The sequence below is a fragment of the Ambystoma mexicanum genome, chromosome 3p, assembly GCF_040938575.1.
Source record: "Ambystoma mexicanum isolate Mex_15411 chromosome 3p, UKY_AmexF1_1, whole genome shotgun sequence".
NCBI classification, from domain to species: domain Eukaryota; kingdom Metazoa; phylum Chordata; class Amphibia; order Caudata; family Ambystomatidae; genus Ambystoma; species Ambystoma mexicanum.
In genome coordinates, this window is record NC_090925.1 from 1134825841 (window position 1) to 1134846494 (window position 20654).

At 45.9% G+C, this 20654-nt stretch overlaps 1 protein-coding gene across 6 annotated transcripts in view; it reads left to right on the plus strand.

Moving 5' to 3' along the window:
- ACSL6 (acyl-CoA synthetase long chain family member 6) overlaps window positions 1-20654 on the plus strand; it is a 774575-nt gene that overhangs the window by 350552 nt on the left and 403369 nt on the right. For all 6 annotated transcript variants that reach the window (XM_069652522.1, XM_069652521.1, XM_069652520.1 and 3 more), the window contains one exon: window positions 18791-18842. In XM_069652522.1, coding sequence (XP_069508623.1) covers window positions 18791-18842 — 52 coding nt within the window. The remainder of the gene's footprint in view (window positions 1-18790; window positions 18843-20654) is intronic.

A 20654-nucleotide genomic window follows, 5' to 3' on the forward strand; every position in this document is an offset into this window, starting at 1 on the left:
TGCCCTCACTGCAGCTTTTGCTGCTGATCCCACACCTGCCCTGATGAAGGCCAGACACACGGGAAAGCGCTACATAGGCAGGATTATTTTAATGCCCTTGCCTGCATTGTCGTGCCCAGAATAGGAATGCCTGAGCACTTTTGTCATTGGGGGGTCGCTCCTTTCAGGTGTGTCACTGGTATAGTGTCCTCTGCATGAATTGAATGTGACAAAAAAGTTTGTTTTTCTTTACAAAACTAAAGTCAATAAAAAAAATAAAAAAAAATAAAATAAAAAAAAAAAATAGTGTCCTCTGCGCTCATCATGGTGGACTGCTGACCCTTCACTTACCTGCCTCCTGGGGGCCAATGCATATCTAAGTGCCGGGTATGTGTATAACGCTTAGAAATTAATGTGGGAGTTGCGCGTCGCTTGTTCTGATCACCTGACCCTTCGTCTGTATCCGAGAACAGGGAACCTGCATGCATAAAAAGATCGATGTAGGGTTCCATGAGGACTTTGTTCCGCATATCCTGGGTCCAGCATCTTTTTGTAAATCTGGCACAAAGAAAAATAAGGTTTACTCGGGAGGATAGCTCAGGGGCAACGTGCTCGTCTTGGAATCAAGACGACAGGGAGCAACACAGGTTTGATCCCCGTGTCCGCACTTTGAAACCTCTGGGTATTAGGTGCGTTATAAATAACATATCATATAAATGAAAAAGTAATTTCAGTGGTTAGAGCCATTTAGCACTACAATCATTGATTTAGCTCCAAATTCTAAGAGCAAAAATGCTAATTCACATGTCCAATATACGCTGCTTTATTGCAGCTTTGAGACCCAACCTGCACACATTTAAAGCAAGAGCATATAATGGCATGACTACAAACACCTGACAGGGGAATGCTACTGCTCTGCCATTATGGTCTGAGATTCTTTTAATTAAACTAAAATCTTTGGCACCCTCTTATGGTGTTAGGCAACTTCTTCAACATTTCGTTGAATTGCATCTGAACAAATACTTTAATGTGTCACTCTCTAAATCCACAATTTGTAATGTCGTGCCTCACCCTAGACCGAGCGATCCACATCGTTCTGTTGGAGGCAGGCCAGGAGAGAGTACACAAATTGGATGTGATGGGACGGAAGCCAACGGTCCGGGTGGGAAGAGGAGGAGTCAGTGAGAGGGAAAGAGAAAAAGGAATAAATACATATCTCTCCTCAGTTCTGTGTCTGTGGCAGAAGGAGACCCAAGCGATCAGCGGAGGTCCCGCTGATAGCCGAATTACACTGGCGATGAAGTGGACGGGCCCTGCAGTGCAGTGGCACCCGCCACGGATAACGGTACGGGAAAGTGGATGTACAAGGGTGCAGCAGACAAATGCAATCCCGGAGAGGCGTTTGAGCACTGGATGGCAAGGGCAAAGGCAGTCCATGTGCTGCAGGAAAAGTGGCGCAAAAAAGCGTGTGAGCAGCCTGTGTGAGTAGCAGGAGCGGCCGTGACACCAACATTACGGGAGGCTGGCAACAAGGCAAGTAGTAAGCCTGTGCAATGAATTTAAGGATTTAGCAGCAACCCTTGAGGGAGGAGTCCATGACAAGACAACGCAGTAGGGGTACATCACGTCTGAAGAGGAAATCCCAACCACAGAACACCTCCCAACCCATTTCAGGCAACACTTCGGGAGTTATTGCTATATAAAAATGTCTCCTCACCCTGGCAGTACGATCGACCACACAAGACATTTTATATGAACTGCCGGAAGACACCATCAAAACATTTAGAGGCCTCAAAAAGCCCTAACCGAATACTTCATGCCTCACACTAATGTTGACTATGAAAGACACATATTTCACATCACAATGCAAAACAAGGGCGAAACAATGTGCACGTTTGGGATGTGCCTTAGGGTGTCACTGAAGCACTGCGCCTTTCACACCTACTCCAAAGATGAGGCATTTATGTCCCAAGTTATTGCCGACTGTGAGTCCACCAACTTCAGGAAGAAGTTACTACAAAAAGCATGGTCACTGGAAGAGATCTTGATTTTAGCCCGCTCAGAGATGGCATTAAAACACCACGTTGAGTCAGTGATCAAACTAAAAATACACCAGTCAATTCCAGCCTCTGTTAATACAATCTCGACCGCTACCCTCCTGCAAGTCCAGACAGATCAATTCTGCTTCTGGTGCGGATACTGTCATGAACTTCAGATCACACCCCTTTTAGACCTCCTGGTCCTTGTCTCAACGGGGCTTACATTCCGTACTACTTCCAACATGGCCGTCCAGAGCTGAAGCCTTGCTCGCTCCATGTGCTGAACACGGCCTGATCTATTTATAGACCACGCCTTCCGCGGCTCCGCACGTCTCAATGCTATTGTTTCCTTTGTTCCAGTGCTATTACCCACTCCTGACCTTTTCCCCCTTCCTGATTCTGAGCCTTACTAGCATTTCCCAGACTCCCGGATTCCTGGACTCCGCGTTCCCGGAACTAAACGCAACCTGGAACCAGACGAGACTCGAGCACCACTGTTCAAGACCAGGAGCATTCGCAAGAAGGCAGCGATCGAAGACACCGTCAAACAACGGACCCAGGTGAGAAGGGGGGAACTCCTTGACAGATACAAGTTCTAGCACAAAGGGACAAGCCCAGCCATCAGCCAACTGTGCTCAGCCTGTTGGGGGGAAAACCACTTTAATAAAGTGTGTAGAATGGCTCGGAACTCACAGAGAGGGACAATGGAAGGACCACCTGCAAGGCTTAAGGAGAGATCAAGGACATCATATGGATTCAACTTTCCTGTGTCTCAGTTTCAGAAAGAAAGGCCCATGACACCCCACAGAGAGCAAGAGAAGAGAGGTGCCTGGAAGATTGAAGAACACCGAACGGAGGATATCCTGAGCATCATTTACACAACAACCCCGGAGAGCAAGGTGACACATGCAACTCATTGAACAATCTCCTTCAGAGAGTGGGTCGAGCTCGTCTCCAGAAGACCAGAGACGGAAGGACTACCTATATGCCTTAGGAAATCAACATGCAATAGAGCACTGCCCAAAATTGCTACTACAAGTCAACAACTTGCAAGCTGAATTCCTTGTAGACACTGGAGCAAGGGTTAATGTGATCAGTGAGGAAATGTACAAGAACATACCAAAAGCACCCTCACTATGAGATTAGAAGGTGGTCTATGGGCTACCTCTATGGGTCCAAGACACAACTCGCATGCAAGGGATATTTTGAGGCCACCTGCATCTATATAACACTATCAAGGAGATTACAAATACATGTGGTAGAGGCAACGACAGAAAGCAGTTGCCTACTAAGTTTCAAATCAGCCCCTGACATTGTCTTGAAACACATGCTGTACAAGCTGATGGCACACAGGTATATACATAGACATGAATGGAACAGCTATTCCCATCATTGTTCAAAGGACTGAGTATATAATTTAACATTGATCCCATGCTCCATCCGGCATCCCTACACTATCAGGCCATACCGGTAAATATACAACGACAAGTTGAAGATGAGTTGCACAAACTACTAGAACATCACATCATCGGATCCGCCTCTGGGCCCAGGCCAGGTGTATCCCCCATTGTGCAGGTGCCCAAAAAGGGGTCACATACCGTCCGGCTCTGTGTGGACATGAGACACCCCAATAAAGTCATCCTGATGGAGCATCATCATGCTCCACGCATCACAGACATGATACATCTATTAAATGGGGCCAGGGTGTTCTTGAAGCCAGACCTCAATAAGGGCTATCACCAACTTGAATTAAGTCCTGAAACAAGATATATCACCTCCTTTGTAACTCACCTGGGGTTATACCGTTATAAAAAATGTCTCTGCTTCGGATGTCACCATGGCTGAGATCATTTAAGCAGAAATTTACAATGTCATCAAACACATCCCGACTGTCTAAACTACAGTGATGACATTCTGGTTTTTGGCACTGACACTGGAATACATGACGACACAGTGGGAAGATTATGCAAGGCATTGGAAGCAGCCAACCTTACACTCAACAAGGACAAATGTGAGTTCTGAAAGGGCACACTCAGAGTCTTTGGCCACATCTTCTCAGCACAGTGAATGACATCTAATCCAGAAAAATGGTCCGCCCTCAACAAGACTCCTCAACCCACGAATGTATCAGAGCTGATGTCCTTCCTAGGACTAGCCAGCTATTGCACAAGATATATAAGGTACTTTTGCGACAGTCAGTGAACCCTTGAGAGCTCTCACAAAACAAAATATCTGTTTCCAGTGGTCCAAGGAATGCCAGTAGGCGTATGAAATCATCTGCAAGCATGGGCGTAATTATAGGGGGGGACAGGGGGCTTTGTCCCCCCCAACTTCTGTGGCATGCCTTTTTGTCCCCCCCATCTTTTGGAGGGAGGGCAGGAGGGGTCCTCATGTTGCTCTCTATCAACAGAGCATTACAATGTGGGCCATAAGGCACTGATGGGAGGGAGGGATACTATTAGCAGGGACTTTTGTCCCTTTAGAAATGTTAATGGGAGGGAGTGATCAGAAGTGAAAAGGGTGCATAATGTTGCATGTTTTATGAAATAATGACTATGGCTTTAAAACCCAAGGGGGATTTGTTCGGCTCACATTAATCTACATGATGCTTTTGATGCATGATACTCCCATTGCTCAACATATTTCTATGACAATGAAAATAGTGTATGGTTAGTTTATTATGAAAGTCTAGTTTATTATGAAATGTGGTTTGCTTCCAAGGCATTTCTACAAATAATTATTTAAGCATATGAAATGAAAAGCAAAACCTTAATAAACATCTATATTAACTAAACCTGGAAAGATGTGTGCGGCCGCTTAAATTGACCACATCCCAGTTTCACCATTTAACCAAGTGTGTGATCCTGAGCAAATCATTTAATCACAGTGTGCCTTTTCTGCAGCTCTGCAAGTGACTCTGATTCACTTCAAAGCTTATGTTAATGTATCATGGTATTATAATGGAAAAGCCTAATGACTATAGAGTTGCTCCACATATAACTATAGTGCAATTTAAGTATTGGGCACCACAAAGTTATTTGTCACTTAGCTTATTTATGGCAACTTAGTCTAAAGTCACTTCCATGGTGCCTCCAAGTATCGAAGACTGATGATGCGCCTTTCAATGTCCATTTCTGTGAAGTCATTTCTGTTGGTGCAATCCATATAATAATTAGGAAGTTTGCGTTTCGTGAATCTTGAATGATCCTGTAGTTTTTTTTTTTTTGTTGTGGTTTAAAATGCCATCTTCCACTATTGTTACCAGAAAAGTAGATTGGCGTAGGGATGGGCGGTTTGGGAGTGCCAATGAGACCATGTGGAATTCCACACACTGCATTTCGGTGCTCACCCCCAGGCCTCCACACTCTTACAATGCTGGATACTCCCCTGTTTAGTTTGGTAAGTGAAACAGTTTTTGGTGGCCTGTAACCTGAACTATGACACTCATTTACTCATTTGCACCAAACCGTCCTTAAAAAGTGCAATTTAATTTTAAACTGGAGGGACGAATCTTTTGTAAACATTGTAAAACTGTATTACAATTAAACCAAATAAAAAAAAAAAGTGTCTGCAAAACTCGAAATACTTTTTGCCAGTTTGGTGACGATTATTTTTGGCGGCAGGGCAAGGGCTCTTAAACGTGTGGTGTTAACACAAAATCCCATACAGTTCCTTCTGCGCACCTAGAGCAAAAACTGCTTAACAAAAGTTCACCATGTTTGGAAGGCGTATAGCACTCGGCTTCATTTCACAGAATTTGCAGGGTACGACAGTTTTGGGTCACAGGTTTTCTCAGCTTGACTCTTTCCACTCTACTTGGGGAGGGCGCACCTTTCGCCAACTTCATTTTGAAATTAGGATGGTGGTGCTTTAGTAGCATCTGAAAAGTGGCAAGACTAATTTTAGAGGCGTTGTAGAGCTGTGGCTTGCCACAGAGAATGCACTGTTTGTGTGTCTTCATACCTAGGGCCTTAATGTGTACTGTGAGCTCTGCTCACATTGTCCAAGTGTGACACGCACTCTCACTCGGGTCAGCCAGCAGCCCAGCCCCCAACAAATATACACAAACACAATTAAAAATTATAAAAAACAAAAAAAAAGTACCCCTGCTCTGCTTTCAAATGCCGCCCGGGTCACGTCTCATGTTACATCGACCTAACATCGCACTCAAGCACCTCCAGACTCAGGGCATCCCACAGCCCTGAATGTGATGATTGTGGCCCCCCCTGCACCTCCAGACAGAAACCAGCAAGCTGAATGAGCTTCCCAGTTCCTTTCTGTGTGTCGCACAAACACAAAGCAATTCTCTGCACTGCGGCCCCTGGAGGTGCTGCTGCTAGCGTGGCAGCACAGACGTCAGGCCCTGCAATACCCAGTTCAGCACCCTGGCTGCTGACTTTGAGTCAGACCAGACGAGGTGAGGGACCTGACATACGTAGATGGTAGTTTTGGAGGTGATTCCTTACAGGATGCTTCAAGTATCAAATCTGGTAATGCATCAATAATTTAATAGCCTTGAAAAGGACATCATGTCGAAACACGTGTTGGCTGGTCTTTTGCACAAGAAAATAAACTGGACTTAACAAGCCCACTTAAGTCTATATGGGCCTCATTACACGGTAGGAAGCAGCCATGGTGCTACTAGCACCATGGCTACCCCTTTACCGCATACCGGGTCCGGGTTCTCAGAATGGGTACTTACCGGGTCATTCCAACCTTGAAGGACCCGGTAAGTCCCCATTCTGAGAACCATTCCCCATTCCCATTTGAGCCCCCATAGGGCTCAATGGGAATGGGGAAGTAACTAATAACGGTACCGCAATTTGCGGTACTGTTATTAGCTCTGAAATCCCTTAGATGGTCAGACCAGGCGTTAAGGAAGAGACCCGCTAAGGGACCTCAGAATATGGAGGTAAGGGATTACCGGCACCGGCACCCTTAACAGTGCCGGTAATCCCTTACCTCCTACCACGTAATGAGGCCCTATGACTTTTAACTCAAGCGTTACTAAAACCGTATAATCTTTTGTAAAACATGTTGTAGAGCTGCATTTACCAAGTGCGAACTGTGAGGTGTTTTCTTCTTTCTATTGGAATTAAGTTTGTGAATGTTATGTTGTGTCACTGGGTGCATGGCAGGCCGGCTGAAGATGTGTGGGGGCCCAATTGAATTTAAAAGATATGCCACCAGTCTTATGGAAGTTATAAAAGAGCGTCAGCAATGGACTCTTGTGGTGTAGTAGTTTAGTGTTATCCCTCAAGGATTTAGGTTGTTTGACCGATGTACAAAATCACGGCGGAATTGACCGTAGTCATTTTAGCTGCAAATACGTTTTACTGCGGTACAAAAAAAATAAACCCATGTCCCCCCCAAACCGCCAGTACACCCATAATCACCCCTACTTACCTTTTCTCCATCCGCCGCCTCTAGTGTACCCTGCAGCGTCAGATCCATCCATTTAACGCGGGTCGGATCTGACGCTCCAAGGTCCCTTTTTCTTCTTTTTTTTGTTGGGTCCCCTGCCACCAATGTTGAGGAAGCAGGGGACAGCCCTGCAACCGCCAAAGCCAAAAATACCGAACATGGGGAGCGGGGGACACCCTCGCAACCCCAGCTCTTCATATTCAGTATCTTCAGCTTCAAACTAATGGTGGTGACCGAATTCAGTCAAATCCACCATTCAACCAAATTCTTTAAAACAATTTGGCCGAAACGATCCCTAAGAGCCACCATCTGCCCTCCCTCCACTCCACCCCTGTCCCCCCCAACATTTTCCGCAAAGTTACCCCACTGTCTGCAAGAGAATCATGACAGCAATAAATATGGCATATTTGGACACAGATCAGTGCACAGAGCTGACAGTGAACGCAAGCCTGTGGGGCTAGGAGCAATACTTGCACAAGTCGATCAGGATTCACATTCGTAAGCGACACATAGCCTCATTACAAGCTTGGGGTCCGGAAATAAAGGTGCTGGTAGCAACGTACTGGCACCCTTTCTGGACCGCCAAACTAAGAGTGTCCTGGGAGGATAGCTCAGCGGCAACGTGCACACCTTGGAAGCAAGACGGCACGAAGCAACACAGGTTCAATCCCCGGGTCCGCGCTTAGAAACCCCTGCGTGTTTAAGAGCGTTATAAATAACGCAACTAAGACAAAAGAAACAATTGCGCATTTAAAAGAAAAAAAAACTATACCTGTAAACAGCGCCTCGGTGCCCGTGGGCTGTGTGAGCGCTTTAAAAATGCTCTAAATAAATAAATAAATAAATAAAGAGTCTGCTGGTAGGGGCATGGAACTCCTGGCAAACCTGACCTGCTGGGAGTTCAGTTCCCTCCCAGCATGCTTTACCCAGAAGTTAATAACGGTGCTGGTGCATCAGGTTTCCCATTCCACCGCCTATAATATCTCGGTAGCACCGGGATGTCAGGTGGCAGAAAAAGTGTTATGGGGTTGCTGGCAATCTGCCGGCTACCGGCGGGTGGTACCTTCAACATAGTAATGAGACCCTAATAGTCTCATAAGATAGTCGAAGTCTGTCCAAGACAGAACAAGCATACTCACAAGCTGAAAAGGAAGGGCTGGTAGTGGTGCGGGCCTGTGAACACTTCCACCTGTGTCTATGTGGTAAACCTTTCAGCATCATAACAGACCAGGCATTACTCTTCATCTATGGAAACCCATAAGCAAGGATAGCCTAAAGAGACTAAAAAACTATGCATTCAACATAATTTATCATCTGGGAAAATAAGATAACCGGCTGACTATCTGTCAAGACACCCACTGGAGTCGACAAACCCTGAACCGTCGGTAGCAGATCGGTACATCAATTATGTGATGCACCAAGCAACTCCAAAAGGGGTAGACATCTTGTTGCTACAGCAAAATTTGGAAATAGATACGACACATTGCATCATTGCTGAATGCCTTACAAGTAGGCAGTGGACACATGCCAAGAAGATGGCTGGTCAAGGATGAACTATCCCTTTACAAAGATGGCCTGTTGCTAAAAGGCACCAAGCTGCTTGTGCCAGCAGCCATGAGACGGCAGGTGATTGACTTAGCATATGGAGGACATTGGGGCATAATATCAACAATATGCCTACTGCGGCAGAAGATGTGGTTCCGGCAACTCGATGCCCAAGTAGAGGAGATGCTCAAGCTGTCTCCCATTTGCTATGTCATTATCTCTCAGATGCGCCAGAGCCTCTCCAGATGATGCAACTACCTGCAAGAGTATGTGAAGAGGTGGTTATCGTTTCTGTGGGCCCTCGGAAGGCAGACCCTATGCACTGTTGGCCATGGATGAGTACTCCTCGAAGCAAAAATGGTTCCATCCACAGTGACTTGTCATGTCATTCCCGCACTTGCAAAAATATTCACAGCGTACAGTATCCCTCGGACAGTCAAATCAGATAATGGGCACTGATTCACCAGCCCAGACTTCAAGGTCTTTGCAGAATACATGGGGTCCCAACATCACTGAGTCACACCACTGTCGCCTCAGGCTAATGGGACCATGGAAAGGTTCATGGGAATCCTAAAAAGAATCCTACAAATTGCACACCTGACAAGCAAGCCGTTTGAGCAATTACTATATCAGCTAATGCGGGATTACCGGTACACATCGTACAGCACCACGGGGAAGTGTCCCTCATATAAGTCATGTTCAGACAAAGCATAGGGACCAGGATACCACACTTCATGAAGCTCACGGAACCCTACCAAGAAGATGAAAGTTCTGCTTTGATTAGCTGGATGATGTAAACTAGGCCAACTTCCACACAGAAGCAGGAACCAGAAAGTAAGTTTACATGTAGGTTTATTCTCCAGTTATTAAGTAGAGAAAGCACTGGGACATCCATCCAGCCAAGCACATTAGGTCCAACTGACACTCGTAGAACACAGCACTCCAAACACTCACCAACACTCTAACACTCCACATTCTATGTCAGTGACATCACTACTCATCATAACAACCGATAGCCATAATCAGGCCCCAGCACAGATTATGACACTGGACTACCACCAAAATCTATCTATTCTTCTGGTCGTATATTGTAGCACTAGAATAGGCGGAATGGGAGGGAAGATAGTACATTGTAAGTATAGAAATGGAGAAAATATTTTATAACATTAGGCATTGTATACATGGGGACGATGTGGTGGAGAAATGAGTATTACCACAAAGATAACATATGGAGGTAATAAATAGAATACAAATAAAGGTTTGATATCCTAGCACACGCTGCGCAGAACCTTTACTGCGCATAACAGCTCGTGGCACACGACCCTGTGTGTAGGTGTATTATGGTCAGTATTAAAATTCCCTTTTTTCTGTTTAAATTTCAGACAACCATTAACACACAAATCGACCTAAAGGTGCACCTAATTTGCATATTATTCCAAATTTGATCTAGAAAACTTCAACCCGGCTCCCATTGCATTTGCATAAACCTGGTCTGTTCTTTCACCCCAGCGCCAGGAGTGAAAGGTTGTGTCACGACCCTCACCCAAAACCCCCTCTGGCAAACCCATTGGCCAGGTGGAGTCAGGACTCAGGCCTCTAGAGCCTGGCATCCTCTTCAAAAGCCCTCATGGGGCCAGTCCTGGTGCCTATGGCGCCAGGCTCATACACCATGAACAACATTGTGCTTGGGAACTACTTTATTGTATTGTCAGCCAACATGGAGGCATCCACATAGCTTGGTTCTTAAGAACCAAGCTATGCGGTCTAGTGTTTTGGGTGTGGCAGGCCTGGAACTACTTTACCTGGGCTATATAAACCAAACCCTGACTGCAGAACATGCTTCGTGTTACTTTGCAGCTTGCAACGTGACGCTCACCGTGTCCAGCTATTCCCTCGAACCTTGGAGAAGCAGAACCTGCAAGGAGACAAAAGGAACATCATTAGCAGCAGCATCTTACCTGCAGTCTTCATCTTTAAACACTCGCAGCTACTGAGAACAGCTTCCTCGAATCTGCACGCCTCCCGGACAGAATGACCTGAAAGAGGAAGATAGAAGCAACATTAAAGAAAGCTGTAGAGACATTTACAAATTACGAACTGCTCAAAAGGCTTACCTGGCTAGTCGCCTCTCGGCTGGCACCACTCCGGACATTCCACTCATGCTGAAGAACACTGCGCGACCTACAAGGAAGGAAAACACAGGTTAGAAAAGGCAAGACTTCGCAGCGCTGTGCATAGCGCTTGCTTACCGAATCATTGCGCTCTTAATGTGCCATCATTTACCAGTGGGGCTCAACCAAGCCAATTCACTGCGCTGAAGCTCCGCATACTTAAGGGAGAAAAAAAGAGACATTTTAAACAAAGAAAGGCATGCAGGATAGCAACAAAACTAAAGAACAGCAATAAGACCTACCTGAACAATATCAAACGGGCCGGCGTCAGTGAAGTAACTGGACCGCACTCGCCCATGAAAGACAATGCGCCCCTGCAAAGAAGGCAGGATGCAGAGCACGCCTAATTCTACCACAAGGTGAGGAGAGGGCACCAGAGGGACTGAAAGCATACGGGGGTGGAGGGAGGATACTTATCCCAGTCGGTCAGTCTTGAACACAGTCCTCCTGTATTTTCAGGCAGAACCTTCCCCGCAGACCACATCAGGGCAAAGCTGAAAAGCATACCAGCGAGTAACCCAGCTGGGTGGCGTCCCAGTGGATACCAGGTGAGCGTAACAGGTTGGCGGTGGAGGCTTCCACCTTCTTCCACCAGCTCCACGGGCTCCACCTGATTCAGAGACAGCCTTGCCCCCGCCTGGCTTCCTCTTTACACCTTGCTGTCACCCCATCTTGCCTTCTTTAAAGCGAGCATGAGGATTTTGGTGTGTTTTAGGACTATCCAGCAGGGTGCTGGCGGCAGCCCAGCGAGGTTCACCTGTATGGCCATGCAATGCTAATCCTGAGGGTTTCCCCAAGGCTGGGAAGGGGGTCACCCAGGATGGTGCATACCCAGCCTGGGTTGGCAGAATGCTGGCCCCAGCCCTGCGTGCAAGGCATTGCGGCAGGAGTAGTCTGGCCTACAGGGAGATTTGCCAGTGGGCCTCGGCATCATGAGCCTCTCTTCTGTGGTTATCTATCTTATTTCCAAATGTTCTTATTGGAAAGGCGTGTGGCATGCTCGCGCTGTGTACTATAGGGCCACTTTGAAAAACAGTTCCGGGCCACTTTTGGTTCCAGTCCACTCCTGCCTCGCAATAGCGGGAAAACGCCTCATGGGTACGGTGCCACCCGACTCTGGGCTGAGCTGGGCTTGGTTGCCCACTGTTTCGATTAGACAGCTTCCCCACCACACGGACTGGTGGCTGGGTTGGCAGAGCGCGTGTCTGCCATCAGGCTCCTTAAAGGGATGCCTTTATGTGTCGCAGTAGTCGTTCACTCCATGTGCCTTTTTGGTCCTTTTGCATCTGCAGACGGACATCCAAATCTACCAGTCCACTTAAAATGCTTTCTGGTTACAAATACGCCAGATCTTACACCCGTAAAGGAAGCCAACCTGGCACGCGAACGCAATGTTTCCTTTTCACAATTTTGCCAAAGTCCAATATGTGGCTCTGACTGAAAAACTGTATTTCCTTGTAGGCACAGTAAGGGCTAGGTTCTATTGGCACAGTTAGCCCAGCAGTGACAGTTTCACTTGAACCCAGTTACTGAAGCAGGGTCACATTCCATTAGTCACAGTTAGCAAAGAAGAGACAGAGTACATTATACATAATTGTCTCAGTAAGGCCAGATTCCTTTTTTTCCATTACCACTGTAAATCCAGGTTAAAGTTTGCCAAACCTTTTGGGACAATGCGTTTGTCTTGGAAGCAAGGCAACGCGGCGCAACACAGGTTTGAATCCCGATCCCGCGCTTAGACACCACTCGCTCGTATTACGCGTGGTGTAAATGAACAATAACAGGATAAAAAAATAAATATGGACAGGATCCAGTTTGCCTAGATAACACAACAAGACCATATTGAAGTATACAGAGTTACCACAGTATGGCTATATTCCTTAGGACAAGGTAGACAATAAGACCTACATCTGTTATGCCCACTCAGCACCGCTACACCAGATTCCATTGTGCCCAAATAGTATGGTAAGGAGAGATACCTAGAAAACAAAATGAGACCTGATTGAAGTGTGCAGAATAAGAACCTAGCACCAGCTAGTCAGTAAGGCAGACTTCATGTATGCACACTAATTAGGGTAAGGCCAGGTCCCAGTGTGCACAGTTAGCATAGTAAGGACAGATTCTACTATGCCTGGATAACAAAACAAGACCATATTGAAGTATACAGAGTTAGCACAGTATGGCATGGTAGACAATAAGACATACATCTGGTATGGCCCACTAAGCACCGCTACACCAGATTCCATTGTGCCCAAATAGTACAGTAATGAGAGGTTCAAGTATACCTTGAAAACAAAACAAGATCTGATTGAAATGTGCAGAATAAGTAGAGTATGGTCATATCCCAAGGAATCTAGCACCAGCTAGACAGTAAGGCAGACTTCAAGTATGCCCACTTAGCAGGGTAAGGCCAGGTTCCAGTGTGCACAGTTAGCATAGTAAGGACAGATTCTAGTATGTCTGGATAACAAAACAAGACCAGATTGAACTAGGCAGAATCAGCCGAGTGTGGCCAAGTTCCATAGCACCTGGTAGACACTCAGGCCTATTGTGAGTACGCGCGCATAGCACAGTGAGACCAGATTCCCGTATGCCCAGTTGGAACAGTAAGTGTGGTTTCCAGCATGGCCAGTTGGCATGGTAAAGCCACATTACAAGGTTACCACTAAGTATAATAAGGCTGGATTTCAAAGATCCATTCTGCACAGTGAAGGCAGGTTCCTGTTTGTCCAATTAGCGCATTACAGGCTCATTCCATCAGGCCCAGTTAGCACTGCAAGGGCAGATTCCAGTATGGCCAGTTAGCACAGTAAGGGCATTTTCCAGAATGCAAAGGTATTCAGTTAGGTTAGGACAGATTCCAGTATGCAGAGTGAGAAAAGCAAAGCTGTGCTTGCTGGGCATAGTTTGGTTTAATGTATACGCACTGTGATTTGATTGATTCATGGGAAGGGTTAAAAACATATCAGATAAACAAAGGACTAACAGAGGATACTTTGCGAGACACGTGATACATGTTTGTTACTACATTAAAATCCATATTAATGAAAACACATCAGGAGTCACTTCTTCATTAATTCAAACAAGCTGACAAACTCAGAAAATGAAAGTTTTTAGACCTTGGTCAACAACCAACAGCCAGCGCCATCAATCAACAAGGTTTGTCACATCATCCTGTGACTAACAGAGGATGCTGTGTCAAGATAGCTGTAACAGTAGTCGTGTCCTTGTGCAGAATACCAGGCAAAACATGTTATTGTGTGCTGTGCTCCCAGCCTTCCTGATACTGGAGCCATGACATACTTTAGAGCATATGTAGCGGGGATCCAGCGTGCGATCCGACAGCAGTAGAGCGAGGGTCCTTTACCTGGCACTGAGTAGCAAATGGTAATGAATAGGAAACACGAGTACACACCTGCAACAAAAACATCTGTAACTGCCGTTGGTGCACTTGCCATGCAGTCAGTGCTGAGGTTTAGCACAGGCAGCTCGACCAAAGCTCAGTTATTACTAATTATGTCTGGCACGCGCTCCTGTGAGCCAGGTATTCGACTGCCTCTCCTTTGGCGTGGTGTACCAATTAATATTCCACATCTGGAAGATTGGCACCATCTGCTCACCTGAAGCAGCCCATCTTTTGTTAGAAACCAAAGGTGAAAGAGGGACACTAGCAGGGTCTCCCACACTTCCTTGGATACGTTTAGGGTGATCAGTGAAAGCCTTGCTTTTCCTTAGGCAATAAGCCCCGGGCATTACCTGAAGTGGTAAGGCCCCCCCTATTAGTACCCCGGCCCATAAAACCGGGCTACTAAACGCATTTTTTTTTCTCTTCCGAAACGCTGTGGCATTTCGGAACAGAAAAATAAAGTTTAAAAAATGGCTACCGGGGAAGGGAAAATGAAGTCCATTTTCCCTTTCCATGACAGCCATTGAAAACAGTAAAAAAAAAGGTAAACAAATAAAAAGTCCCTTCTCCCTTTCCATGGTGGCCATTAAAAAGAAAAAAGGAAAAAAGTAAACAAAATAAATGGCCACCATGGAAAGGAGAGAAGAGACTACGTGTAGTCCCTTCTTCTTTTCCATGGCGGCCTGTCGCAGATCGGGAGGGGACACGCTGGAGCCAGAAGTGTTTCCAGCACGTTCACTTCTGAACAGCAGTTAAGTGTGGGGGCGGGGATGTGGGGAAGGGGGAGGGATGTAGGGGAAGTGTGGGGAGAGAAGACTTACCTCATTCCCCGGCGAGGGGAGATGGCGGCCGCCAGCCCTGAGGAGGCTCAGTGCAGCGGGATTACTGTCTGATAATGACCGCATTCTGAGCCTCAACATTGGATGGTGAGCCGCCACACACCCCTCGCCGGGTACTAATGTAGAATATAAATTCAATAGACTGTAAATTATACGCCACAGCTATCAAAAGATGGACTGCATGCTTCAATCGAAAGCCTCCCTCAACCCAGCCAGGCACAGCTAAGTAGTGGCTGTTGGACACCGATAGCTTTAATACAGATCTAATTCTTTGATTACCCAATCATATTTTGCCATCTCAGTGTAGGCACCTTAGCTAGGTCCAAGGCTGCATGCAACCGCACATATTAACTTCCTCCTCATGCAAATGGATTTAGCAGGCTTTTGTTGAATGCTCAAAGCTGCATGAGGATAAGAAGGCAGGTGGAGTGTGCTAGCGTAGAATTAGTGTCGGTCAGGGAAGGAGGCAGCAGTGCACATGCTGGTCTAAGACAGGGCACAAGTCCTAAAAAGAATGCGCCGGGCTCTAACAGATGCAATGGGGAGTAACACCTTAGGAAGTGAACATATCTTCAAGGGAAATAGGCACATTTCATTCATTTGGTCTTTCTCAATCGAAGAAAGAGCACAGGACAAAGATTAAACACGAACAATAACCCAAGAAAAGAGATTTTCCAAAAACCTAGCTAGCAAAGAATAAAAAGTGTGCATCTTTTAAACTCAAGAATCTGTATTAAAATGTTCCCTGCGGAGCAAAATCCCAATGCAAAACTTTTTTGATGTATTGTGATCATGTAGATGAAAGATGTAAATGAATTCATAAGGTGCAAGCATCTAGCCACCAAAGGGGCAACAAAATAACTTAGTGGAGGCCCTTCATAATGGAAGGTGTGAGCACCAGGCAGAGAGCTTAACATTCTAGTCAATATGCCACGGGTAACGAATGATGGTTGCACAGGGCCGAAGAAATATGATTTTGTCAACTCGACCAAAATAATATAGTAAACCAAGAAACTTTTTTAGGCTTCTCATTTTAAAAAAGCAGATACTTGTGTGTTTGCTTATCTATGGAGCCATAGAAATGTCCAAATCTATCCAGACACCTAGATTATGGATGATCTTTGCTGAAACAAGCCATGGACCAAGCAATGGAGGCCGTTAGTTAGTACACCAGGTCTGGTCGCCACTGATTGAGCTTGGTGAAGCTAAATTCCTGTCATTTGAAGGCCAAAGAGCCTTTCTATTACAAATAATTAAAATCTCTGTTTCCTGAACTTTTATTTGGAAACGATTCTTGTCCATGCATTTCTTGACCTGTTCCATGCAATATTTGAAGTCTTCCATTGCTCCCATTGACCACTTTGCACTGAAAATTGGTGATAATCTACACCTGTCACCTAAGCTCCTTGAAAGGATTGTCTTCAACTGCATAATAATCTACCTTGTGGTACTCTCACTTGCTGACACCATCTAAACTGGATTCTGATCCAAACACTCCACTCACACTGCAGTAATCCACGTCACTAATTCTCTTGCTAATGGCCACCATTCTCACCTCTCCTCCATTCTAATTCTTCTAAACCTTACAGCTGCTTTTGACACTGTAACCCATCCCTTTCTCCTTCAAACTCTTTCTCTTCTTGGCTTTAAGCACCTCTTCACCAACACCCCATCCCATGAGTGTCCCTCAAGGATCTGTCCTGGGACCACTTCTTTTCACCTTATATACCTCCTCCCCGGGCAAACTAATTTCCTCCTTTGGCTTTAACCCTCACCTCTTTGCTGGCAGCACTCAGATATTCCTCTCCTTCTCCTCTTTCATCCCTACAATCTCCAAATGAATAATCAACTGCCTAACTGCCATCCACCACTGGGCGCTCTATGATGCCTCATGTTAAACTCTTCTACAATTGACATCATCTTTCTTCCTGCCTCCAATGCTAACCCCATTCTCCCTTCTGCCATCTCTTTGCTTCCTGACCTCCTCCCTCCCTCCCTCCCTCACCCATACCTCACAAACATTGATCTTCTCTTTGACAGCAACCTGAAACTCTACTACTTCATCATGGCCGCTGCCATTGCAGCCAGGCTCAATCTCCTAATATTAGAAAAATCTCCCCACACTTCATACACTACTCCACTACAACTCTTGTCTCTACTCTTGTGCTGAGCGAACGGAACTACTGTGAGAGCCTACTTCTTGGTCAACCCCTCTACTCTTTTGTTCCCGTCATCTTTGCGACTTGCACCGTTTTAGCCTGCTGTCATCACACTGGATGGCTATCCATGCAATTTCATTTTCTCTATATATTCCTGCTACTCATCTGTACATTCATTGATTGTCTCGCCCCCCACTACCTCACTGAATGCATCTCTTTGTACTTTACCTCTGGAACTCTTTGCTCCTCGACTCTTCACAGCCTATGAGTCCCCGACACCTTGCAATGCCTCCACCTGCTTTCACTGCTTTTAACTATTTGCCCCATTCCACTGAAATCCTCTACCCCCGACCATCAAAGCCATCACTTTAGTGCAAATCTTTAAAACAAGGCTCAGCTTCCTCCTTCTAACAATGGACGGTGCACACCAACCTCATTTTGCTTCCTATCCCGACTAACCAACCAACCCAACTCTACTGTATTCTGCCCTCAGGCTACTCTTTGTAATTAGTAAATATGTCAATACTGGACTTAGGCTCCCAATGTTTAACACTTGTAATATCCTCCATTCCCTGTCCCGGATTTATCGCCAAATTCTTACCCCTTTGCTACCCTGCATACTTCATTCAATACAGCAAGTATCTTACGTAAAGACGAGGAGACATTTGCAGTTTGGGAGAGACCCGTGTGTCCTTGAACGACAGGAACCAAAAATACACACCAGAGTGATAACGGCGGTACAGTACCAGTTTGGCAAGATGGTGTGTTGTATTGTAGGCTTTTATATAAACGAACTGGACTGCTATCCTCCTTCAGGGAGGTCTTCTGGTGACATGATACACCACAAGGCCAAATGCCTTGGGAATGTCACTAGAAACCCCAAGATGCCAGTAAATTCCTGTCATTCGATACATTATTCCCTGGTTTATTGTGTGCGTTTCATTGGTGGGAAAGCATAATTTGCGGGATTTCTATAATCCACTTGTATTGTGTACAGGTTTTCAGATCCTCAGTGAATATGACATGAAACACCATGATAGGAGCACACGTAGAGCGCGTGCATTGATAACTGATGAGTGTTCAGCGCGCAGTCCAATCCAAGCTTCTCAGTTACAGCGAGCACGTTTTAATTGTTGCTATAAAAAGATTAACAACAAATACATGTCAACAGCAAGGTGGTCAAAGAACGATGTCACATGCATTGTTTTCTTTCTTTCTCTGTTTCCAGCCTCCACAACCAGATGATCTTTCCATTGTGTGTTTCACAAGTGGCACCACAGGTAATAGAACCCGCGCCGTCACCGCGTACCCTCCCATTCTCTGCGATGTATGTGACGCTGCGCAAAAAGGTCCGCCGGGCCTGCGGCGTGGCTCACTGTCATTCCCGTAGCCATGTCTCTGTGCATGTGTGATACAAAATGTCTACCAAAGCTTTGTGTTTTGTGCAGTTGTCTAATAGCATTGACGATTGTAGAGCTAAATGGGGCTTGTGCATGTAAATGTCCTTTAATTATACAATTCTTTCAACTTGCAAAGGCAGACCCTTCAATGGAATTGTTGTCAATGTATCTGCATCGAACGTGATATATGAAGCCAGGTCTGAGACCTCTGCGTTCTTTATGGCAAAGATCCCATTGCTACAAGTACTGTGCTCTCCTCGAGGCTTATGCAGGGCCTATCTTCCATGCAGGCTGGAGAACTGCGGCTCTAGTCTTTATGCCTAAGAGCAAAGCGCCTTAGCATGGCTGCAGACTATGCCCTCAGAGCTGGCCCACAAGGCATGCTGTGTAAGCACTGCAAGTATGGACACTGGGGGTCATTACGAGGTTGCAGGTAACCATGGCGCTATTAGCGCCATGGCTGCCTCCAAAACCTCACCGACTCCGCCCTGGTGAATGGAGCTATTACCGCCCCATTCCAAGGTTGGTAGGGGGCGGTAATTCCCCATTCACCAGGGCCCTTCCCCATTCCCATTTGAGCCCCCATAGGACTCATTGGGAATGGGGAAGGCGCTAATAACGGTACCGCAAATTGCGTTACCGTTATTAACTCCTAAGTCCCTTTGCGGGTCCCGTCCTTAACGCCTGGTAAAACCAGGCGTAAAACCAGGCGTCAAGGGAGGACCCGCAAAGGGAACTCGTAGTAGGGCGGTAAGGGATTACCGGCACCAGTGCCCTTACCGCCCACCTCATAATGAGGCCCACTGTGCCCATGTCATGCCCACACAAGACGCAGTGCCCGCAAGTCATGTCTGAAGCCAGGGTTACATAGCCAGAATATATTTATTTATTTATTTTGCAATTTGTAGGGTGCTATTCTTGACGAGTAAAAACACAGCTTACATAGTTACGCATATACAAAGGCATACATTTACAAGGGGCTGGATTATATGATTACAAAATCAGTAATTTACTAAAAAAAACTTTGATTAAGGGAACCTACAGTTTGGTCATCTATTACGATTAGAGGCAAACCTGCATGAATAAAAAAAACTTGACAATTCCCAGAAAAACATCATTTGAAGTGATGTTGTAGTTATGATGCAAAACCCATAACTACTGAAATTGGTAAGTTATGTGAAAAACTTTCTTGTTGAAAAATGAATTACAAATGGTTGTCTTGTGCTTGGATGGATGCATGGAATATATGACGTCAGAGAGAATGGTGTGAGTGTGTTGTTGAATGAGTGAGAGAGCGTTATTGGGATAAGGTTCTACGCTGAGGCACTTGGAGAGACCTTGCCTGGGTGATGGGTGCCAGTGGGCTCCTAAGAGATAACTTGATGTAACCCAATACTTAAGGAATAAAGGAATTTACCTGTAACTGATCTGCAGTGCCTGCGGACCTGCTTTATTTCACTGGCGACGAGCCTTAAGAACAAAGGCGTGCAGAAGCTGACAAGAGAAGAGAAACAGAAGAAAAGTGAGCTACAGCGGGGGTGTAGCAAGAGAAGGAGAGGACCCACTACCCCCTTCAAGGTTACAACCCAACAACCAGGGCATACAGAGAAGTGCCCAGGGCAAAGAAGGAGAAATAAGACCCAGGGCAAAGGAAGAAGAAGTGAGAACCCAGGTCACAAGAGAAGAAGTAGT